General features: G+C 32.6%; 1 protein-coding gene across 4 annotated transcripts in view; it reads right to left on the bottom strand.

The window, feature by feature from the left end:
- Positions 1-25,047, bottom strand: part of LMNTD1 (lamin tail domain containing 1) — an 85,104-nt gene extending 60,057 nt beyond the window's left edge. For 3 of the 4 annotated variants that reach the window (XM_031938479.1, XM_031938478.1, XM_031938477.1), the window contains exons 1-2: positions 24,881-25,047; positions 1,614-1,726 (exon numbers count right to left, since the gene is read on the bottom strand). In XM_031938479.1, the coding sequence (XP_031794339.1) occupies positions 1,614-1,702 (89 nt within the window). In that variant the 5' untranslated portion in view covers positions 1,703-1,726; positions 24,881-25,047. The remainder of the gene's footprint in view (positions 1-1,613; positions 1,727-24,880) is intronic. The other variant, XM_031938480.1, reaches the window with a different exon arrangement.
- Between the last annotated feature and the right edge of the window lie 1,460 nt (positions 25,048-26,507).

Genomic DNA, 26,507 nt, shown 5'->3' on the forward strand with positions numbered 1-26,507 from the left:
AAAACAGAAATTCCTTCTCCACCTGTTCAAGGATGTTGTACTTAGGGAAAGCTGACACAATGCACCTGAAAGATTTAAGAAGTCTTTTTACTTCTTAAATTGTTTAAGACATTTCTAATGGTCACAAATAGCTTAACTTCAATAATGGATTTGTACAATGTTGTCCATCAAAACTTACAATGATTTCAGCACTAAAATCCTAGGGCAGAGATGAAAATATTCCTCATGTTTCAAAAACATTTCCATTAGGATAGAGAAATTTATCTCCTGTTATAATTTTGACTTTGTCAAAGTAATTGCTTAAATGTTAAGGCAGAATATTTTTTTTAAATTACTAACTCAGTATTTCAAGAGTTATAATCGGAGAAGCAGTGAATTAGTAATATCAACAGCTGTGGTCTTTTTGATCTTTTTTTTTTTTTTTTAACACTCACAGCTCCCTTTTGCTCAAGAAATTTTTATGTGACCCTGGGCATACAGGTATATAAGATACATATGCTAATCAAAGATTTACTGATAATTAAGTCTCCACATTCAGTTACAAGACCTCAAATGGGATTGTGAATCACAATTTAAGAAGCTGGGTTTTAGGTGACCTTTAGCTTTCAAATGTCAGAAGATAAAATTGAAATAAACATTAATTAAAAGATATCCAAGTTTGAAAATCATAGTAGTTCAACTATGTTTGTAGTTTAATTGAATACGTATAATGAGGAAGCTATATTTTTTTGTCATAGAAACTTGTTGAAATCAATATCAATGCTTAAGAATCCAGGGTTATCAGTAATTATAATGCTGACTTAGTAGTTATCTTTTACAGACTTGTATTTTTTAATAATTTATACTTGATAAATTTAAAGCAGTTTGTAAAAGATAAAAGAAGTCCTCAGAAGGCCTCTGGAAACTTCTGAACTGCTTCTCAATTTTTATAAACTGTTACAAAGACATATCCAAATTCCCTTCATTGTTAAGTTGCATCTGCTCATTATATTAAGGTATTCTTTCATACATTCACTTATTCAACAACTGAATATAGAATGAAGAGTCTTATATGACCCTTGTATAACTCATGAGATGTCTTCACTTCTGTTTAAACCAGGGGCTTTATAAAAGTACTAGGTTGTTTTGCTTTGAAATAGAATTTGAAGTTTTGTTCTTGTTCTAATCTGTTTTACAAGTTAACACAGTTTTGAACTTTTGGGGGGTTTCAGTGTTATCATGGAATCCAGAAATAATAGTTCAGGATACTCTCTAAGAATAAAAAGAGATGAGAAAAATTTAGGAGTATTATCAGCCAGTTTTAGAATATGAAGTTTTTATATCTGAATCATTTAACATTTATTATCATAGAGGAAAAGGTATTGTCAGCATTGAAATCATCTTAATTTTTATATTAATTTTCCATATTCACATTGTAGGGAACATTAGGGTTCTACAAAACACAATTTGTTATTTTAGAGAATTCATGAGTTTAATTACATTTCAAATTAATTTACTTGGCTCTTTAAAAAAACACATACATACATATGTAGTTCAGTTCAAATGCTTGGTCCTAACTTCTCAAAACTTAGTCAATATTTTTCATTTGACTTTTGTAGTTGTGATGCTCTTACCGATATTTTTCCTTTGGCTGACTTCCAAGATCATGCACTTCACTTTGTAGAATTGTAGGATTTTCCTGAGGCAATTTTTCCTTTTTCATCCTGACTGGAAGATCTTATGTTTCCTAAAAAATGAAATCGTGATGTCAGGTAATGAATCCAGCTAAAGTTCAGATTTTCAAAGTGGCCTTAAATTAAATCAATTGAGCCAATTAACTGAAAGTAAACCAAAGGCACCTGTTAGGTTTGATGTCAGGATTAATGAATAATGAGACATGTCAGAAATGTTTGATGCCAGAACCAAGATTTTATATAAATATCTAAGTTTATATATATATATATATATATATATATATATATATATATATATATATCCTTATACTATACAATGAATGTACTATCTAAATAAGTTCCACGGACATTGTGCACTCTTTGTGCCTCATTTTCTCTATGCTTATCAAACATACATTATGAAAATGCTGTAAAGATAAAAGTCAAATATTAGATATGAAAATCTATAGATAGATCTGTACAGTAACAATCCAGAATATTATTATTGAAGATGATTATTTTTGATTGAGATTTACAAGTTACTCTATATTAAAATGAGTCTTTCTAGTGGCCAAAGAAATTGCTGGGGAAAAAAATTCCCAAAGTGGAACTGAGTTGCATTCTATAGCTGAGGAGCTAAGATTTGGAATTTGACATCTAGGCTAAGAGTCTGCAACTGTGGATCACAAATCCAGACAACTGCCATATAGCCAGTGAACTAAGAATGGTTTTTATCTTTTAAAATAAAATATTATTAAGAATGTCCTCCTTTAATACTACCTAAACTAATCTATTTATTTAGTACTATACCAATCAGACTCCCAAAAAACTTTTAATGACCTAGGAAAAAATAACAAAATTCATCTGGAAGAACAAAAGGTCAAGACTTTAAAGGGAACTAATGAAAAAAAAATCAAATGAAGGTGGCCTACCTGTACCATTTCTAAAACTATATTATAAATCAACAGTCACCAAAAACATTTGGTATTGCCTAAGAAATAGACTAGTTGATCAGTGGAATAGGTTAGGTTAAGAGGACAAAATTGTCAATAACTATAGCAATCTAATGTTTGACAAAGACCCCAGATTTTGGGATAAGAATTCACTGTTTGACAAAAATTGCTGGGAAAATTGGAAATTAGTATGGCAGAAACTAGGCACTGACCCACACTTAACATTGTACACCAAGATAAGGTCAAAATGGGTTCATGATCTAAGCATAAAGAGTGAGATTATAAATAAAGTAGAAGAGCATAGGCTAGTTTACCTCTCAGACATGTGGAGGAGGAAGGAATATGTGACCAAAGAACTAGAGATCACAAAATAGAAACTTTTGATTATATCAAATTAAAAAGTTTTTGTACTAACAAAACTAATGCAGACAAGATTAGAAAGGAAGCAATAAAACATTTTTACAGTCAAAAGTTCTTATAAAGGCCTCATTTCCAAAATATATAGAGAATTGACTCTATAAGAAATCAAGCCATTCTCTAATTAATAAATAATCAAAGGATATGAACAGACAATTTTTGGATGAAGAAACTGAAACTATTTCTAGCCATATGAAAAGATGCTCCAAATCACTAATGATCAGAGAAATACAAATTAAGACAACTCTAAGATACCACTACACACCTCTCAGATTGGCTAGGATGACAGGAAAAGGAATGCTGAACATTGGAGGGGATGTGGGAAAACTGGGACACTGATACATTGTTGGTGGAATTGTGAATGCATTCAACCATTCTGGAGAACAATTTGGAACTCTGCTCAAAAAATTATCAAACTGTACATACCTTTGATCCAGCAGTGTTTCTACTGGGCTTATATCCCAAAGAGATCTTTTTTTTTTAATTTAATAGCCTTTTATTTACAGGATATATGCATGGGTAACTTTACAGCATTAACAATTGCCAAACCTCTTGTTCCAATTTTTTACCTCTTACCCCCCCACCCCCTCCCCTAGATGGCAGGATGACCAGTAGATGTTAAATATATTAAAATATAAATTAGATACACAATAAGTATACATGACCAAAACGTTATTTTGCTGTACAAAAAGAATCAGACTCTGAAATATTGTACAATTAGCTTGTGAAGGAAATAAAAAATGCAGGTGTGCATAAATATAGGGATTGGGAATTCAATGTAATGGTTTTTAGTCATCTTCCAGAGTTCTTTTTCTGAGCATAGCTGGTTCAGTTCATTACTGCTCCATTGGAAATGATTTGGTTGATCTCGCTGCTGAGGATGGCCTGGTCCATCAGAACTGGTCATCATATAGTATTGTTGTTGAAGTATATAATGATCTCCTGGTCCTGCTCATTTCACTCAGCATCAGTTCGTGTAAGTCTCTCCAAGCCTTTCTGAAATCATCCTGTTGGTCATTTCTTACAGAACAGTAATATTCCATAATATTCATATACCACAATTTATTCAGCCATTCTCCAACTGATGGACATCCATTCAGTTTCCAGTTTTTAGCCACTACAAAAAGGGCTGCCACAAACATTCGTGCACATACAGGTCCCTTTCCCTTCTTCATAATCTCTTTGGGATATAATCCCAGTAGTAACACTGGGACCTGTATATCCAAAAATGTTTGTGGCAGCCCTGTTTGTAGTGGCTTGAAACTGGAAATTGAATGGATGTCCATCAGTTGGAGAATGGCTGAATAAATTGTGGTATATGAATATTATGGAATATTATTGTTCTGTAAGAAATGACCAGCAGGATGATTTCAGCAAGGCTTGGAGAGACTTACATGAACTGATGCTGAGTGAGATGAGCAGAACCAGGAGGTCATTATATTCTTCGACAACAATACTATATGAGAGTCAATTCTAATAGACGTGGCTCTCTTCAACAATGAGATGAACCAAATCACTTCCATTTGTTCAATAATGAAGAGAACCAGCTACAGCCAGCAAAAGAACTCTGGGAAATGAGTGTGAACCACAACATAGCATTTCCAATCCCTCTGTTTTTGTCCGCTTGCATTTTTGATTTCCTTCTCAGGTTAATTTTATTTTATTTCTAAGTCTGATTTTTCTTGTGCAGCAAAATAACTGTATGGATATGTATACATACATATTGTAATTAACATATACTTTAAAATATTTAATATGTATTGGTCTATCTGCCATCTAGGGGAGGGAGTGGGGAAAAGTTGGAACAGAAGGTTTTGCAAGGGTCATTGCTGAAAAATTACCCATGCATATATCTTATAAATAAAAAGGCATAATAATTTTTTAATTTAAAAAATAATGTAAAAAAAAGAACTAAGCTCCAAGGGCTATCAAACTGTGCAAACCCTTTGATCCAGCAATGTCACTATTGGTCTGTATCCCTCTAAAAAAATCATAAAAGATGGAAAAGGAAAAAAAATGCACATGGATGTGGTAGAGGTTTAGGAAGAAGAAAACAGAAATGGTTTATTGTCCATGTTTCTCTCTTTTCTTTCTTCTATGTCCATATTTACTGGGTTTTAGAGGAGTTTTTTGATTTTGTTTTTAATTTGTATTTTTTACAAATGGCAAGGATTGTATTTCTGAAAATATTTTTATATATGTAAAAAATCTCATTTTATTCACTGTGCATCATTTGTATCTTTTAATAACCAAACGTAAAATTTAATAATAAAGATGATTAGTTTTTTAAAAAGAAAAAAAAAGAATATCCTCCTTTGAACAAATGGAAAGACTAAGAGTGAGGATAACCTTCTATAAAGGGAAACAATACAGTCTAGTGGATATAAATACTAATCTAGAAGTGAGAAGAGCTAAATAATGATCCTGGCTCTGCCTATAATGAACACTCTGTTTTAAAACAATTTAAATAATCTCTTTATACATAATTTTCTCCATCTGTAGATTATACTCCTTCCTATGTTTTGTGGGAATAATATCAGAGTAAAAGTATGTATAAAGCTGGAGACAGAGCAGCATAAAAGCAGTACAGATTATTTTTGAAAATAATTGCCTTTCCCCATTTTTCTCCAACTCACCCATTTTCCAATTCTACTAGTATCTATTTCTCTGAGATTATTCTCTATATACTCTGTATGTATTGTATTTGCTATTATTTACATTAAAATGTAAAAATAAAAAACCATTTTACTTTTAAAATTTTTTTTATATCTTTAGTGGTTGACAACTGGTTTTGGCTTGCTACTTGGAACACAGTAAGCATCTAATAAATTCTAGCTAACTAACATTTTTATCTTCCTTAAGCAATTTTCTCCGAAGTTTTCAATGATGCCTGAACTGCAAAATCCATTTATATTTTGTCAATACTAATTCTTGATGACATTTCTGAAACTACTGACAATGGTTGACCACCTTCTCTTTTTAATATTCCCTCATTTCTGGACTTTTATGATTTTGTTCTCTACTGATTCTTCATTATCTATTTGACTAATTTTTTATTCTCCTTTGTTGGATAAATCCCTATATCCCACTTTCTAAATCTGAGTTTTCTCAAAGATTCTATTCTGAAACTACTTCTCTTCAGTCTCTGTATCATATCTTTCAGTAATTACATGAGCTCCCATAATTATTTCTATAAAAATGACTTCTAGATCCATATTTCTAGCCCCAGTCTCTCTCTTAAGCTCCAGCCCTACTTCGTCAATTGGCTGTCATATCCTAATGGATTTCATAGTCAGAACTGTTCCCAAACAGAACTCATTATCTCTTCCTCCCAGTTCCCAACTTTTCTACTTTTGTTGAGACAACCAGTAAACTTCTAGTTACTCAGGTTCACAGCTTTAGAGTCATCCTCAATTTTTTTTCCTTCACTCCTTATACACAATCAGGTGCTAAATCTTATCATTTTAATTTCTGTAATATCTTTTCTCTCTATCTACTACAAAACTACACTTCTAGTTCATGCCTTTGATAACCTCATAGAATTCCTAACTTCCTTCAAAGTTCAACTCAAATGAGAGCTTCTATATGAGGACTTTACTGATCCCCCTACTTGCTATTAGGTCTTTGTCCCCAAGTTATGAATACATGTTATTTTCCCTGACAGAATGCAAACTCCTTGAGGATAGGGTATATTTCAGTTTTGAATCCCCCAGCACCTGAATCTGCCACATTTGGAGCTAAGTAGAAAGAATAACAAGGATACCAAAGGAAATTTCTACAGCATCTAAGTTCTTAGTTTGCCTAGGTTCCTGATTAATACTTAATCTAATTCTGGCTCAAGATATTCTGGATAATTCAGTTTACTAGATGAGGATAAATTTTTTTCAGGGCATCCTAGAGTAGTTTTCCCTTTGTCTGTCATATTAGGAGATCTATATTTTTAAATATCCTTAACCCCTTGGATATTCCTCAGGTCTTCTTTCCATCCTATTCCCAGACTAGGCTGAGTGTTTTAGTCACTCATGGCTCTATGGGAACAGACAATTATTACAGGCCATTTAATTTGCTACTTGAAGTTTGTGAAAGAGATCATTATGCCTCAGAATTTATGGAATCATATCCCAGTTTCAAATACAAACTTCAGGTGCTTATCCCCCAAATTTTTATCTTATTTTTGTTATATGTTTATTTCCCATCCTCTGGAGAGATAAGCTAATCAATCACATAATGAATATCTGTCCTTTCCATTTTGAGAGGTAAGAGCCCATGAAAATAAAATATAGGTAATAGCAGATGATTATACAATGTAAAAAATTATACTTAATGAAAACAATAGTACCTCTGGATTCTTTCAAATTACTTAAATGAAACATTCTTAATGCTGATACTTCTTTGCACCATTATCAATAAGTATTTCAATATATATTCCATGTAAAGCACTTCAAAGGATATGAAGAAATGCACTCAAAACTGAATAAAATCTAAAGATAAGGTGTTACCCTATGTAATTGAGCTCCAACCTTACCTTCCTTACCAGAATTGTCTCATCTGGTGAATAACCTCATACATTTGGTATATTTTAATATAGTCAAACAGATTGCCTATCATCTCCTAAACATGTCCTGTACTTTCCTGTTTGCATCAGGATGCCCTTGCTATAATAACCTCCTCCACTCTACTATATCTCTGGCTACTGAAAAATTTAAGGTTAGCTTATAGTGCTATCTTAAAATTATTCTGTCATTTTGTTTGTATTTATATTTTATTCTGTGTTCTGTTTAATTTTGTATGTCTTCTCCCTCCTAGGTATTGTAATGAGGACAGAAGCTATGGCTTTTTTATCTATGCATTCACTTTAACAGAAATGACCTGTGGTAGTAGAAAGTGCTATCTAGATGCAAAAACTGTTTCTGATACTTAGGACCTATATAAACATCACAATGTCTATGAGCCTCAGGAAACTGTAAGATCCGACTGAGTTTTTAAACAGAGTTCCCCCATAAAAAATCTCAAGTGCTTGGCAATTTGAAGTACTCAGAGGATCTAGTACCATATTTTGGACAAAGTAGATACTTAATGAATTTCTATTCAACTGTATATATGTATGTTTATTCACAATGTATAGTATAAGTACAAAGAGCTTTAGAAACTCAGAAGCATTACTTCTATGTACATTAAGCAGAGAGATTTTAGAGGATATTGGCATTTGACATGGGCTTAGATGTATTAATATGATTTTAACAAGAATAGCATAGAGGGAGGATGATCTAGGGTAAATAACATGTATATAGACCAAGAATGTACAAGCCTTGTTCAGAGAATAATGAGGAGACAAAGTTAGGCAGAGAAAAATCTGATTAGGGCAGTTGTGAAGGAAGGTAGAACCAAGGTAGGGGGGAGATTTTAAAAGCCTTAGAACAGATATATCAAATCCATGGCCACAATGTAGACCATATTAAAATGTAATTGGGAAACACTTAACAAAATAAATAACAAAGATAAAGTACAATATAGATATTGTTAATATATGGTTTTCTAAGTTGATATATGGCCCATGAGGTCCTTATATATAGCTTAATGATCCCTATTTTTGATTTTGATACTATTGGCCTAGACCAAAGAACTATCTTCATAAATATAATATTCCTGTATGTTATATACCATTTGATTTGTGGGTATTAATAGATGATTTAATTAGTAAATGATTTGCTCATTATGTATCAGTCAGTAAAAGAAAAATATCTTTTGACATTCAGATAGATAGGAGGTGAACTTGGAAGTGAACTTGTACAAATGAAACAATGAAAGGTATTGATGCAAACTGGTTTTGCAGACTATTTGGGGGGGGGAGGGTTCACTACTTTTTACAATTAAATCTTCCTCTAGAGTCAATGTTTTTTTCTTTTGAAACCAGAGGAAAATGGCACTACAACTTTAATGTAGAGTAATTTATTATATTTAATAAAATGGGATAATTCAAATGTGTTAATGTTAAGTCAGCACAAATTATTTATACTTTTGAATCTATTATTTTCAACCTAGTTTTGACTTGACAGGAGATTTGCTGATTGCTCTGTTTTACAGTGTGTTTCTCTCTAATTTGTAGTTCTTGCACATATACAACAAACTAGATAAGAAAAAACCTGAACAAAATCAAAAAAAGACTTATTTATTAATAAAACAATTATATCAGATGTGTATAGGTTACAAGAAAATCCTGATCTATGAAGAAAAATTAGACTTCATCAATTGTAACTAAGACTTTGAGGGATGAGACTAAAATTTTACTCTAAGGTATATTTACCTTTACCTTATTTTTAAAAAATAGAGTGTATATAAAAGGAAGATTCAAAAGGGATTATAGGTCAAAGAGACATACTCATGTGAAGAAATCCAGAAAGCAAAGAAGGGTTGTATAGTAGGTAGTATTTAGATAGCAACTAAGAGATAAATTGAAGGAAATATTAAAGCAATGTTGTCTTTGGAATACATTACAAATAGAGAAGAAAAAAACATAAAATAAGCTTGTCACAGAGACATAAAATGATATAAGGACTTCAATTACCTACATCTTTTAGAGCTTTCACTCTGACAAAAGAAGAACAATTAATAATTGAGTTGTTTTGATGATAATCTCATCTTTTAAATAATGGATAGGGCAAAAAGAAGGAGTTTTGTGCTAGATTTGATTCTCACCAACAAGGAAGAATTGGCAGCTTAAGTAGAAATGAAAGAAATCTTGGAGGGAAATGATTTTACCATCTTAGAATTTGCAGTGGATTAAGGGAAAGCTGAACATAATCTGACCCACATCTTTGATTTTGGAAAAGCAGATTTAAAAGTCTTTAGGAAAAAAGGATAGGTAGGATTCTGTGATCTAATTTTTACAGGAAAAGTCAGCCTAGAGGAGATAGTGAGCACTCAAGAATGAAACTGTAAAGGCACAAAGAGTGTTAAGTATAATGAGGAAGGAAAAGGAAGAGTTGTCTAAAAAGCATATGGGTATACAGGGAATTAATTCATCAACCAACATATATTTTTAAAAAGAGAAGTAGAAACTGGAAGTGAGGACAGGTAGTGAAGGATACAAAAGTATGGCTTGATTTGTTTAAGAACTGCATCAGTAGTGCTAAAGTTTAGAATAAGCCAAAGCTATTGAGGACAAGTGCATGTGTGTATTTTGTTTTGTTTTGTTTTGTTTTAAGTTACTTTAAGGGAAAAAAGAAAACCTATCAAGTAGAAGACCACAGTTTAGGGATGATAAGATAATAACAGTAGTCAACAAACAAAAAACAGAACTATTCAATTCTAAATAATTTTCTATGTTTTCAAGGAAAACGACCTATGCAGTAGAAAAAATAAAAATGATAAAACAAAATGGCTAATAGGGAATCAAAAGTCTGAAACCCTGGTGTGGAAAGCCAGGATCAGGTCCTTGCTCCCCAATACAAAAAACTTGGGACAGCTCCCCTAAACCCAAGGAGCAGAGTTCAACTTTTAAAAAAATGAGCAAAACCCCAAAAAGAACCCTGATCATAGAAAGTTATCATGATGATAGGGAAGATCAAAACCAATAATGTAGAATATTAGCAAGGTAGAATTGGCCAGCAATGTCAAGATTCCTACATATGAAGCCTCAAAGGAGAATATGAATTGGTCTCAAGTTCTCTTGGGTAAGCTTAAAATGTGTTTAAAGATCAAGTACATGAGGTAGAAGAAAAATTGAGAAAATGAATGAGAATAATGTGGCAGAATTATGGGGAGGGAAAAGTTAGCAGCTTGGAAAAGAAAGCTCAGAAAGGACTCCTTAAAAAATAGAACTGGCCAAATAGGGAAAGAATTTCATTGAAGAAAACAACTCTTTAAAAGAAACTAACAAAATGTAAAAGGAGGTACAAAATCTAAGTAGAGGAAATAATTCCTTAAAATTAGGAAGCTAATGATTCAATGATTCTATGAGACATAAAGAGTCAAATAAAATTAAAAGAATGAAAAAAATAGAAGACAATGTAAAATTCCTCACTGGAAAAAATAACTGACCTGAAAGATAGATCTAGGACAGCTAATTAAAGAATTATTGGACTACTTGAAAGCCATGATCAAAAACAAGAGCTTATGTAGCTTCTTAAAAGAAATGATCAAGGAAAATTGACTGACCTGATAGCCTAGAATCAGAGGGTAACATAGTCATTCAAAGAATCCACCAATCACCTATTGAATTAGATCCCAAAATAAAAATTCCAATCAATATTTTATCCAAATTCCAGAGTTATCAGATCAAGGAGAAAATACTATAAGCACTCAAAAACAAACAATCCAAATATCAAGAAGGCACAGTCAGGATTACACAGGATTTAGCAACTTCTACCTTAAAGGATAAGAGGACTTGTAATATGATTTTCCAGAAGGCAAAGGAGCTTGGATTACAGCTAAGAATCAAGTACCCAGCAAAGTGAAAAAGAGGACTTCCAACTTTCCTGATGAAAAGACCAGAGTTGAACAGAAAATTTGATCTTCAAATACAAATCTCAAGAGAAGCATAAATAAGGAAACAGAAAAAAGGAAAAAAAAACTGTTTCTCAATAATATTATACAGTTTTCATCCCTACATAGGAAGATGATATTTGTAACTCTTAAGAACTCTTTCCCTCTCTTTTTCTTTCTTTCTTGAATGAAAAAGCATTTATTAAGTGATTACTATGTACCAAGCTTTATGGTAATCACTGGAAGTGTAAATAGAAGAATACATAGTTCTTACTCTATAGGAAAATACATTCTTTTTTTTTTTTCCTTCTTGCCGTCATTACTTTTCTTTCTTTTTTCTTTTAAAATTTCAATAGTATTTTATTCTGATATGTATTTTTTAAGATTTTGAGTTTCAATTTTTTTCTTCTTCCTTCTCTTATCTCCCTTTCCCAAGATAGTAAGCAATCATTTTGAATATTAATAGTCATACTGTGAAAGAAAAATCAATGCAAAAGAGAAAACCTATAAGAGTAAAAATACTATATTGTAATCTACACTCAGTCCCCACAGTCTTCTCTCTGAGTGTACAAGATCTTTGGAACTGGCCTGAATCAATTCATTGTTGAAAAGAGCCACGTCCATCAGAAATGATCATCATATAATCTTGCTGTTGCCATATACAATAATCTGGCTCTACTCACTTCATGTAAGCTCTCCAAGCCTCTCTGAAATCATCCTGCTAGTCATTTCTTATAGAACAATGATATTCCATAACATTCATATACCATAACTTATTCAGCCATTCTCCAAGTGATGGGTAACCACTCAGTTTCCAGTTTCTTGCCATTACAAAAAGGGATGCCACAAACATTTTTGCACAAATGGATTCTTTTCTGTTTTTTATGATCTCTTTGGGATATAGGCCCAGTAGAGACACTGCTGGATCCAAAGGGTATGTAGAGTTTGATAGTCTTTTAGGCATAGTTCCAAATTGCTCTCCAGAATGATTGAATTAGTTCACAACTCCATCAACAATGTATTAATTTTCTCAACATTCATCACTATCTTTTCCTGTCATCTTAGACAATCTGAGAGTTGTATAGTGGTACCTCAGAGATGTCTTAATTTGCATTTCTCTGATCAAGAGTGATTTAGAGCTCCATTTCATCTGCTGAGTCGAATTTATAAGAATACAAGTCATTCCCATTTGATAAATTATGAAAGGTATGGACAGGAAGATTTCAGGTGAAGAAATTAAAGCTATCTATTGTCATGTGAAATAATAGTCAAAATCCATATTGATTAGAGAAATACTAATTAAAACAACTGGGAGGTAACATTTCAAACTTATCAAATTGGTTAATATGAAAAAAAGGAAAATGATAAATATAAATATAAAATATATAAATATAAAAATAAATGAAGAAAATTGGAACACTAGTGGTGGAATTGTGAAGTGATCCAACTATCCTAGAAAGCAATTTAGAACTATGCCTAAAGGACTATAAAATTGTACATACCATTTGATACTATAATACCACTACTAAGGTCTGTATCCTAAAAAGATCATGAAAAGGGGAAAAGACCCACACAAAAAAAATATTTATAGCTGTTCTTTTTGTGGTGGCAAAGAATTGGAATTTGAGAAAATTGTCATTTGGGGAATGGCCAAACAAATTGTGGTAAATGAATGTTATGGAATCCTATTGTTCTGTAAGAAATGGTGAACAAGTGGATTTCATAAAAAAAAAACTGGAAAAATTTACATGAATTGATGCTGAGTGAAGTGATCAGAACCAGGAGAACATTTGACACAGTTAATAGAGTTAATTTTGTGTAATGATCAACTATGACAAACATAGCTCTTCTTAGCAATACGATCATCCAAAACAATTCCAAAAGGCTCAATGTGGAAAATGTGATTCACATCCCAAAAAAGAACTATGAATGAAGCATACTATTTTTATTATTTTTGCTTTTTCTTTCTTGTAGTTTTTTCTTTTTGATTCTTTTTTCACAATATAACTAATGTGGAAATATGTTTAACATGATTGTACATGTATAACCTACATTAGATTGCTTGCTCACTTGGAGATGGGGGAAGAAAGAAAGAAAGGGAGAAAAACTTGGAATTCAATCATATAAAAATGAATATTCAAAATTATCTTTACATGAAACTAGAAAGAAATAAAATAAAATCATGTGGCAGGGAAAAGTACTGCAGATATACCTCAAAATTATTGAAGAGTAAATCTACTTATTTTTTAAAAGAAAAGAGAACAGAGTCTACATAAAGGCCAATAAGCTTGACTTTAATAACTAGCAAGTTCTGGGATACATTTTTAAAAGAATGATTGTGAAAACTGAGAAAAGGAAGTAGTGAACAGAAAGTTAAAATGGCTTTGTCAAGAAGAGGCCATGTCAGACAACCCTTTTTATTTTACCGGAATTTAGTAGATTAGATATTATTAATATTTCCATATGGTAGAACTCCAAATATGTAAAGACACTATTTTCCTTTATATTTTCTCTGTTCTAGGATGAATAAACATATACATAAAACCAAGTATGGCATGGCTTTTAAATTTTCTAACTCTTCCTAAAATCTTCCTCTGAACATATCAATTTGGCATTTTCCCCATTAAAAATATGGTCTCAAGAATCGAATGAAAATTGTATAGAATCATAGATTATTTAAGTTTAAAAAGACTTTGAGGTAATTTAGGTCAACCATCTTATTTTACATATAAGAAAACAGAGGTTCAGAGAAATGAAATTTCTTGCACAATATCATCCAGAAAGTTAATAGCAATGTCAAGACTAGAACCAGAAGCTGAGTCTCTTGGCATTCACTTCAAGTATTTTTTCACCATAGCACAGCTGCCACCAAAGATCATCTTATTGTATTAACTCTGCAGGCAGCCAGGTCACATTGTTGATTTGCCTTATTTTTTTAGAGTTAAAATCATGTCAACAGTTATACTTAATCCCCACCATTCAGAACTTAAGTAGGTGATGATTTTAAGTGCATTTACACTGACATTTATCCTTAATTTCATTTTGTATTAAGACAAGCCTGTCCTTCTAGTCTGTCTTTTTGGATTCTTTTTCTGTTAGTAACATCATCCTCCTTAACTTTATGTTGTTGTAAATTCCATAAACACCCTTCTATCTCTTTATGAAAGTTATTAAAATATGCTTGAGCATAAAAATACTTAACATTGCTGCTTGCATTCCGTGTTACACAGGTGCAATCCCAAACACATATTTGAAATCATGTCACTAGAACTAGAGGCAAAACTAGGGAAAATTGAAGGTTAGGAATAACCAAAAATTAATGTTTATTTCCACATGAGATGATACTTAAACATAAAATATAATAGCATTATTATCATTAAATGTAATTAAAATTATCAACCATAAATCAATTTGATGAAATGGCAAATAAGTCTTTTTCTGCCTACAAATGACATAACAAATCATCTATTTGATCATGATCTAGTGCCATTAACTTCTCTGCCTTTTTCCAAACAGGGGTGGAATTTTTTTAAAAAGCAAGCATGTATATAACCTATATTAGACTGCTTGTCTCAGAGAATGAGGGAGAGAATTTGAAACTCAATATTTTAAAAACAATGGTAATAGTGTTAAAATTGTTTTTATATGTAATTGATAAAAACATTATTTTTAAAAAAGTCAGGCAGTTTTGAATGAAAGAAAATCTACAGCAGATTCCAGGATCCCCCAAATTTAGGAGAATTGGAGCAACTAGGTAATTCCCACTTTTTTTTTTGGCAGGGAACAAGTAAAGAAGAAAAATTACTGAATTGGGATTTAGAAGACTTAGGAGAAAGCCTGACTTTTACTATCTATAGCTATTTGACCTATCATTTCATCTCTCTTGGTCTCAGTTTCCACATCTGTAAAATTAGGAGGCTATACAACATGATAAAATGAGGAGATTATATAACATGTCTAAGGTCTCTTTCAGTTCTAGTAATCTGTGACTTTAGGTGTCCATACTATAGAATTATCTACTGTGTCTTCATGGAATGGTAAATAAAAGAAATTAAGAAAAACACTGAAAACAATATATCTATGTACCTAATTTTATTTAGGACCAACTTCACACACGGTCAGACAAGAAAGGATTTGCAATCAGGTCCTTCAGCTCTAAATCAGTATTCTGATCATTGCCCAATGCTTCCTTTTCAGTGATGGGTGATGCTGGTGACCAAAGAGATTAGGTAACTTTACCATGGTCACAAAAATGTAATTTTGGAAGAGTCAGGATTAAAATGCAAATTCTTTGACTCCCAATCCAACTCCTGCACCTGGTGATTCAATTATGTAATAATATGCTATTCTTTGCATTTAAAAAAAAAGTTTCATTGATTCACTCTCATGGAAGATGCTTATACTTTGAATTGCTTTACTGTGATGAAAGGGATGGATATGTGCAATCTGTCAAACTTGAGCCAAGCCCCTCTCATGCTTAGTGCATGCCATTGGCCAGGCAACTGGTCAAAGGAAAGCATTCACTCTGTGATCACAGAATAGTGTTCTGTCTAATTTAATTCTTACAATACACAACAGTTAAACTTTGAAGACATGATTTAGGAGGAGGAGTCTGACAAAAATTAATTGATCCAAAAAGAGAATGAACCACTGGAGTGCAACATAATTTGCACAAACAGCAATCTTTCCTTATTCATAATTAATAAAATCACAAGCAGGTGCATAGAGTTCCCAAGAATTGAGTCTAAATGCCAAAGCACCCCCCCCCAAATAGCCTATTTGACAGAAGCAACCTTGGACACACTGTGTCCTTTCCTTGGCTACTGAACAATCTATCTCATGATTTAGGCATGTACTATTAAGCAACAGGAAATGACACATGATTTATACCAACAACTGCAACAATTCATCTTTTTATAAAATACTTTGCAATTAGTACTTTACATAACTGACCACATTTGATCCTCATATCCACAAATAATATTAATTTACATGAAAATATTTCATAGTAGCTATAAAATGTAAGCTATTTATAACAAAGAAGTGCATATTTCACAAATACCCAAGATTATTTGTAATCATCCTTTGAACTACAGCTCTTGAAACTTCTGGGCAAATTACCAATTTTTTAAGGGGTTAAAATCATATAATTTTGAGCTAGAGAGGATTTTATAGATCATCCAGTCTATTCTTCCAACTTTGGTGATGATTTGTTCAAAGGTTCACAGGTTATAAATACCAAAGCTAGTATTTGAACTCATGTCTTCTGTCAATGAACTCATATATTTCCACTTTATTACATTGTTTCTCTAGTTGGTTTTGAGAAAGTTTTTTTGTTTGTTTGATTTTTAGCAAATCCAATGCTAAAGTAGATGTGCTGGGGAGAAGTGAACGATACAGATTAACACATTTGTTTTTGAAGATAACAACTGTCCAATAATGAGGTAAAAACATCAAAAGAGAATTAACTCAAGGGACAAACTCAAGTTGAACAAACAACAAGGCTAGAGATATTTGACTATTGTTCAAGGTTTCCAGGGTGTGCCTATTCTGTCTCTGATTCGGAGGAGATCCAAAGTGTAATACATTCTTGAGTAGGTTTCTTTTAAGGGTAAAATTCTGTTCAAGCTATCATGATGGTATAAATTATTTGGAAGAAAAAACAACTCAGAAACCTTGGACAGAAGGCAGAAGAATAACATTTTCCTCTTTTAAGTTTGGGACCATATTGATAGTAAGATGCTTCTAGTTTATGGAATGTAGAGACGAGGTTGCTTAAGAAGGTAAGGCAAATTTTAGGAGAGACTAAGATAAGCTGGCCACTGGAAGGAAAAGTTAGTTTCTGGTTTTTCAGTTATTTTCCTGTAAGATCATGATTTCTTATATTTAAAGGAAGGGAAAAGCTTGCATAACAGTGAATGATGCAGTGAAAAGTTGTAGATGGGGATATTAACTTCACCTAGGACAATCAGAAACTTGTTATATCTGTCTAGAATATATGTATTTACTTTGGGCAAATGACCCAGGATAGAGGAAAGCAAGAGAATGATAAAGGCTAAAATTATGAAGTTTCACAGGTAAAGGATCATGTATAAAGTTGCATATAAGCATGTGAACATGATTATTTCTCTCTGATATTTGTAAAATTTTTATTAAGACCAACATTTCCCCCGTTTTCTACTTCCTTATCCAGAAATCAACTGGTGTGGAAAATCTTTCTAAAAGATTTACCCAACTAGGATGGCTGAGATCTAATCAAAGACAGTAAAAGAAATTCTAAGTTTAGGCTAATGAGTGCATTCCTGTTCAATATTTGTTCACACAGATCAAGTGAAATATGGATCTCCCTTTTTTCAGATAGATGATATGGAATTTGATGTCTCTTTGACCAAGATATGGATGATCCAAGTCATGTACTCCAAACACCCTCATTTAAATGCAGCCCTCCTTCCATTATAATATTCATTCTTGATTATTACCTGCTGATCAATCAGAGTTGATTTTCATCCTCAGGTGGACCCTTTTTTCAAAAGGCTTTATAAACATTGAAGGTTGAACAAGTTCACTCTCTTTAGCCACCAAGGACAAAATAAGTCTATTTTTGTTGATTGCTATCTAGACATAGTCAATAAAACTGATTTTAATTTACCCAGAAATTTGATCTTTTAGAACTTTTTTTAATCATTGCAAGCATGAAACTTGGGAGATCACAGAAGAACAGATAAGAAAAAATTAAGAAGCCAGGACTCTGGAATGGGCCTTCTTTTCTTTTTTAGGTCTATAGTCAACAAACCTGGACTGAAAGAGCTAATAGTTCTTTCTATGCCTAATGCCCAAAGGAAGAACAGAGTGACAGGGGTACGTGCTATAGGAACTAACTGTATGGTAAAGGTTTCTACATCCAGAGCCAAGTTAAGAAAGCAGATTCCTATACAAACTAATATATGTAGAATGTTTGCCAAAGATAAATCTAGATTATTTTGCCTACCATCCAATCAGGATTAGGCCATCTGGATTCCATGCTAACATTTGGAAGAGAGGATTCAGTTAGGTAAGAGAGGAAACTAGAAAAGGCTCGATTATACCTAAGATCAGGATAAATTGTTAAGACACCTAAAATCTTAAGTAAAAATGTTATCATTTATTAGTTTAGCCCACTATTGTTCCTGCAATAGTGCTTAATACTAAGTTTCTTAAAATAAGAAAATACTTAAAAGAATGACTCTGTTTGGCTTCAGAAAATAGGACATGGAAGAAGGGAAGAGCTTCATCTAGAGTGGTTCAACATGCTGGCTGGAAAGAGAGCTGTGATAATTGGCCACCAAAAGTGCGGTATTGGCAAATCAACTTGTGTGCTTCTGTTAGAAATAGAGTGAAGTGTTAATAAAGTGTAGTTGGTCCATGGTGGCATACTTGGCCATTATATGCAAAAAGGATAGAAAAAGGGTATTTGTGCCATATTATAACTGCTAAAACAGCAGCATAATATAACAAATGATGAAATAGGTTCTCCTTGCTATTTATATATATATATATATATATATGTGTGTGTATTATATATATATATATATATATATAATATATATATAATACACACACATAAGTCTGATTCTTTCTCCCCTCTTCCTCCTTCTTTTCATTCCTCCTTCTTCCCCTTCCCTTTTCCATTTTCTCTCTTCCCTTTTTTTCTTTTTCTCAAATTAGGAAATAGAATTTATTTTGCTTTTTAAAGACATTTTTCCCCAAGAGAGACAACAATGTTGGAAAGAAAAGAGGGTCAGTCTTGGAATCAAAAAGAACCTGGGTTACAACTCTGCCTCTGATAAATAAAAAGAAAACAAAAACCCTCCTTATTGTCCTTAGCATTTGTTTACCTCAGCTTATTCTAGATTTTAGCATTTCTGAAACTTCTTCATACATGTATGCATGACAATTTTTTTATTCATCCACAATTATCTATCTTTTTATGTGTCTGAAGAAGAACTATAGCTTGGGGGCCTATTCTCTAATACTTTATATTACGATAAGGTGAATTGATGGAAAGAGTTTACCTACAGGAAGTTCTCCAATATTAAAGAAATCACAAGTGTCATATTTTAAAAGAATATATTGATGAGCTAGGGTATGATCAAAGGATAATGTCAGAAAGGGTGGAAAGATCAACTGAAGGAACTGGAAATGATAGCTCAGAGAAAGAGATTTATGGGCAAGATGGTCTTCAATTTTATATAGTTGCATATGGAAGAATTAAGACATTTCTTCTTTGGACTAGAGAAAAGTTGCAAACTTTGACTCAACTTAAAAACACAACCCATGAATCAGAGCTATCCAAATTTGAAATTGACTATCTGAGGAGTGCCATCATGAGCTCGATTACCTTTTAATCTCATTAGTATACAATGTAGTTGACTACAACATAGTCAAAGTGTATCAATAATTATTAATTCCACTATATCTTGAAAGAAATCTCAACAGATAGGTCTATGAGGAGGTTAAAACTAAAGAAAGGTGTTTGAAAAGAATGAACACAATGTATCATATGAGAACTAAAGGAAAATAAGTAGTAGAGAGTTCTTAAATGAAGACATTGAAATCTGATGGTCTGATGGCCCAAAAAAGGAAAAAATAAATTACAGCATAAAAATTATTGTTAAAAATAGAATAAAAATGACAGTTACTGTACAAAGCACTTTATTTTGCAATTTTAGTTTACTCACTTTTTCATTGTTATCATTACATTCATTTTATTTCCCACTATATTTTAAAGTCACAAAACAGGAGCTATCTCTTATCTAAACTTTGTCTCTTTTAACTTCTAACACAGTGTTCTGCTGAGTAAACAAATAATAAATGTTTGTTAAATTGAAATGGCAGGTTCATATGGACAGAGAAATGGACTTTTAGAAGGCAACAGTATTGCGCATTGGAAGGAGCACTGCTGAAGGAGTCTCAATGCCTAGAATACAGTCCTAGCTTTGTCACTAGCTTGTATAATCTTGGATAATTCCCTCTAAAATGGGAATAAGTATATTTGTCCTGGCAATAAATATTCCTTAAAGATGTTCCTTGTCAAATAAACAACAAAATGGTGGACTAGACACTTTCTCTGATCACCATGACCTCTCAAACCTCTTCAAAACAGAAATTATACACCAAAGATAAAGCAATTTCAGCTGTTTCCACAGTATAGGACAGCAAGAATTTAAATGAAGTTATCAGGAAGAAGACTTCTCAAAGGTCTTGAACATGAACAGATAAACGAAACAATAACAAACAAAAAACAGTTGGAAAGATGGCCTCCAGATCTAGTAAATAAGTTCAGGCAGCTATGAACAAATACTGCAAAATGAAGAAAAATGATCCAATATCTGATGATACAGGATATTGTGGAAGTTAAGGAGAGCAATGGAATCCCAAAACTCTGTTCTTAAGTGGTTTAAAAGAGAAATGAATTGTGAGAGCTGAATTTATGTCCTGCACAGCAAAAATAATGAGCAGAAGAGAAAAACTTGAATATGTAATGGCAAACTCCACCAAAGAAACAAAAGAGAGAATAATAGATTGAGAATGCAAATACAGAGAAGTGAAAGACAACCTAGAAGAGAAGCAAAAAAAAAAATTTAAAAGAAAATTTGTTCACTTCGCAAGTAAGTAAAACATAGGGATTCTAAAGACAGACAGAGAGAAAACCTAAGGATCATAGCTCTCCCAGAAGAACATGACAAATCAAAAAATTGTAATATCATAATGAAGGAAATAATAGAATACAACTGTTAACAACCTTTGTATATAAATGAAATTCAAGTTGAAAGAATTCACTGATTGCCTCCAGAAAAAAAATACCAAAAGACCCCAAACATCCAAGACTGCAAACTCCAAGACAGTAGCTAAATTTAACATTCAATTTAGAAGCAACCTAGTATGTAAGCTATCAAGAGAAAGACCTTTAATATTCTGAAGGGCAATGAAGTTCAAGATAAAGTCCAAGGTGATCTAATCTAAAAATCTGAGGCTACCTGCAGAGGAAAAAAAAATGGATGTTCAATAATAAAGAAAAGTTTGAAATGTTTTTAGAAAGAAAACCAGAATTGAAGAGATTTTTTGCTTCTTGAACACCTCAAACAACAGAAATGCAGAAGGAGTAAAGCAATGCATCAGGCAAGGACAGCAATAGCAACAGAGTGACAAAAGAGAGATGAGTAAAAAATTTCTTTCTAAATGTACACAAGGAATGAGGGAATAAAGATGGAATAAAGAAGTGACGATCCCTTCTTGTCTACAAGTGTATGCTTCCTTTTGTAGATTACATTTTATAGTTTTTGTATGGTAGAACATAGGAAGATACATGAAAGAAATGGGAAAGCAGAGCAAGAGAGGAATGGGTGATATGCTGAGGTCAAATAAAGAACTAGTAGTAGTGTGCTCTCAGAAAGAAGAAAGCTTAAAGGGAAGATTTTAAAGGCATGGGAGAGGAAAGAAACATTACTTTGGAGGTGGGAGGATATCCCATTGAGGAATATTCCTATTGGTACAGGGAGATGATTACCTTACAACACTGGAAGAGGCTTAGGGGATTTGATGCTTAAAAATCTACTTGTTCTGGGAGAGTGTTGGAACTTCATGGACACTGGAAGATTTCCAGGCACATGCAGAGAAAAAGATCTTCAAGAAAGGATGAAGATCAGGAATGGTGGAGGGGCCTACATGGAGCAGTGTCTTTTCTGCCACCTAAAATAATCAGCATTTTTCTAAGAGATGCAATGGAAAAGAGGATACATCAGGTAAACCCTAGGACAGTGGTAAAAACTGTCCATAAGAGAGAGATTAGCATGGATACCTTGGAAGGGCTGGTTGTCTGAAGAATACAGAGAAAAGAAAGAAAAACCAGATGATTATAAGGGGTTATAAGTCAGAGAAAGTCTAGAGTAAACAGAAAGAGAAAACGAATAATGGAGAAAGTGAAAGAAATTTTTTAGAAAGTAGAAAAAAATGAAATTAATAACAACTGATGAACAGGACCAACTTATAAAGAAGGAGAAGGAGGAATTTATTTGAGTAATTGAAAGGGGAAAAAAAGGCAAAGAAATGCATAATTAGATAAAAGCAAAGGGAAACTCATAAACAAAATTTTAAGGGGAAAAGAAGGTTAAAAAAAAAGTCAGAGTGAAGAAAAGAGAGTCAGTGGGAATGGGGCCATCTTAAAAAAAAGATTAAAGTAACCGAAGAAACATAAAAAAATTTATTTACAAAGCATATGCATGGGTAATTTTTCCAACATTGACTCTTGCATAATCTTTTGTTGCAAATTTTCCCCTCCTTCTCCCCACGCCCTCCTCTAGCTGGCAGGTAGTCCAATACATGTCAAATATGTTGAAATACTTATTAGATCCAATATATGGATACATATTTGTACAATTATCTTGTTGTGCAAGAAAAATCAGATCAAGAAGGAAGAAAAAGAAAAACTGGGTAAAAAAATGCAAGCAAATAACAATTATATGGCATATTAAAAAAAAACTAAACAAAACAAACAAACAAACAAAAAAACAGGAGCAGCTAGATGGCACAGTGAATAGAGTACCGGCCCTGAAGTCAGGAGGACCTGAGTTCAAATAGGACCTCAGACACTTAACATTTCTAGCTGTGTGACCCTAGGCAAGTCAAATTGCCTAGATCCCAATTGCCTCAGCAAAACAAAACAAAACAGTAAAGTAACATGAAGGATAACTTCTAATGACTGAAAATCTTAGATGAAGACAAGAGTATAGAGAAAAAAGTAGAGACAAATTTGTCCTGTGGTCTTTTTCATGCCTTTTAGGAAATGGGTAGGTTTATCTATTTCATCCAAAGATACTCCTTGTAAGCTGGGTTCCTCTGCACTTATAAGAAAACTGGCATCATTCTTGTATAAATCCTTGTAAAGCACCAAGTTTTTAGATAACAATCTGGAGATATATTTGGATCCAGGAAATTAGCAATTACAAGGTGTTCTCTTTGTCAAAAGCTATACAGCACCACAATTACTTACTTCTGTGAAGAAATTGGTCATTTAAAATCCTTTGTAGTAGGTGGAGCAGTGCATGCTCTACCCACAGAAAAGAAGAATGGACATCATCTGGATGCATTTTCAAATATAACATGTTATTCTTATGTATAATACAATTTTAAAAGATTTGTTTCTATTTGATTTTAATCATCACTAAAATATATTCAAGTGCAATTGGTCAATTGCCCCATTGCACAAAAATTTCCAAACTAGATCGCACAAACAAACTCATCTGTTTACCTCAAACTGAGCTTTAAAAGTCAAGTAAAACACAAGTGAATTATGTTTTAACTGGCTTATTATCCAAACTGATGCTTTCAGTTTTTCATATTAGCATAGTCATTAGTGTTTCCCTGGTGATACTTTACATGTGGCCATTTTATGTACAATAATCACAGAAAAATAAAAGTCATTTTTCAGATAGATGTGTTCTGGTATAAATTTTAGCTATTGGAATTGAAGAGCAGATAACAGAAGCAATTGGTCATTCCTCAGGAGTGTGTAAGGTAAGTGGGAGGGTACAATAAATGAAACTGGATGATGACACCAAAGAAAACATGCAAAGGAAGTAATAGGGCCCAATTTGAAAGGAGGTATCTCTACATTCCATTACAGAAAAAGAAAAATTAAATTGCTTTGATTCTTTTGAGAATACAAAGAAATCCTGGATTGGCTCAAACATAAATATATTTCCACTTTCATTTAATCTCAATCTAGAGAGAGAGAGAGAAATGAGAATTCCTATGAGGGAGTCAAAATAGACCAAACTCTTTTAGCTATATAGATGTTTGTATATTCCCCCAAATATATAAGAATCACCTTATAATTTGATCCTCAAGTAAAATTTATTACAAATCTTGATCCCACAATAAGACAAGGACAAAGACAAGATACTCAGATTAAAAGTAATAAGCTATGACTGAAGGAGATGAACTCCTACACTACATATAAAATTAACTGTCTACAATTCCACATGCATATGATGTACAATTTCAAGAAATTATGATACAATTTGGAGATAACTTACTGATATTAAAAAAGTGATATAAGGATAAAGTAGTTTAAAGAAAGTTGATATGAATCTATCAAACAATGTCTAGAATTATCAAAGGGAGAAGATTCCCCTAGTCAGCATGAAAACATGAAAATTCTTGGTCTAGATAGCAAGTCTATCCCTGTTGTGGTCTATATTTTCATTCCTCTGGGACAAACATAAAGAGATTTAGAGTTTAAGGATAAAAGCTAAAGCACAAATCAATTTATATTCACATTGCTTTGTTTCTGAATTAGAATTTAAATAAATTTGCAAAAAGAGACTAAGAACTCACATAAAGGATAATGCAGGTTAATCCACACTTTGACAAATTATCCTTTAAGAACTTCAAATTCTCCCCTCCCCCCTTTTTTTCTTCTTCTAGAAATCCATGCTCAGTCACTTCCCAGTTATGGATTAAAATTTCCCAGATATGGATTAAGGTTTCCCAGGTATCTTAATCCTGGGAAAGAAGTTTTCCAAATAATGGATAGATATATTTCAGGTCCTCTTAGCAAGTAGAATTATTATGTCATAGAATCATCATCATAAAGTAATAGAACCTTAGAGTTGCAATGGACTTTCTGGTTTATATAGCATTTAACTTCATCATTTGGGAGAAAACTGAAGAGGAATATAGGTGACCTGATTTGTCTGAGGTTTACCTCTCATTTTTGTTTTGTTCATCCTGTTTTACTCTTCATGATCTCATTTGGTTTTTATTTTTGTCAGAGATACTGGAGTGGTGTGCTATTGCCTTCTCTTGCTCCTTTTACAGATGAGGAACTGAGGCAAACAGGGTTAAGTGACTTGCCAAGGTCACACAGGTAGTGTCTCAGGATGGATTTGAACATAGGAAGATGAGTCTTCTTGACTTCAGACCTGGTACTCTGTCCATTTCACCATCTAGCTGTCCTATCCCTCATTGAAAATTAATAAATTAGAATTTTTCTATTCAATTCAGCAAATATTTATTAAGTATCTCTCATGCACAGAACAATGAATGAAGAAATGTGGGAGATAAAAGAGTTAAGATAAGATATAGTAACTAATCTTTAAAAAAAGTCTGTAGTACAAATAAATCTAGAAGATTGAGGAACTATCAATTGTTACCATTTTGGAATTTTTGTCTCTTGCAATGCAATTTTCTTATTATTATATCTTTTTATTTACAAAACATATGCATGGGTAATTTTTCAACATTGATCCTTGCAAAACCTTTGTTTCAAATTTCCCCATCTTCCCCCTACCTCCTCGCCTATATGGCAGGTAGTCTAATACATGTTAAATATGTTAAAGTATATATTAAATCCAATATATGTATACATATTTTTACAGTTATCTTGCTGCACAAGAAAAATCAGATCTAGAAAGGAAAAAAAAACCTGAGAAGGAAAACAAAAATGCAAGTAAACAATAACAGAAAGAGTGAAAATTCTATGTTGTGGTTCACACTCAGTTCCCATAGTCCTCTCTTTGGGTGTAGATGGCCCTCTTCATTACTGGAGAATCGGAACTGGTTTGAATCGTCTTATTGTTAAAGAGAGCTATGTCTGTCAGAATTGGTAGACAGATAACTATAATGGATGATATTATATGATATGTTATAGAACTAGAAATTCGTGTTCTGAAGTCTTTATCAAGGCTTTGGGAAACCAACCAATTCTTGTAGAAGTCTGTGAGCATGAACTATACTTAAGGACTCTTGTAGCCATTCATTTTTATAATTATGTGGTTTATGGCTACATCCAGTTAGAATTACTGTTAGCAATCTGGAAAGAGTGATAGGACAATTGAGAAGTATGAACTGCATTTTAATACCTGAAAGGGATAGTGAAAGCATTTGCAATATGGAGTCTTGGGGAGAGGAAGGGATGTACAGAGTAGTAAGAATATATTTCTCACTTCAGAAATCTGCTATT

This window comes from Sarcophilus harrisii, chromosome 5, assembly GCF_902635505.1.
Source record: "Sarcophilus harrisii chromosome 5, mSarHar1.11, whole genome shotgun sequence".
Classification (NCBI taxonomy): domain Eukaryota; kingdom Metazoa; phylum Chordata; class Mammalia; order Dasyuromorphia; family Dasyuridae; genus Sarcophilus; species Sarcophilus harrisii.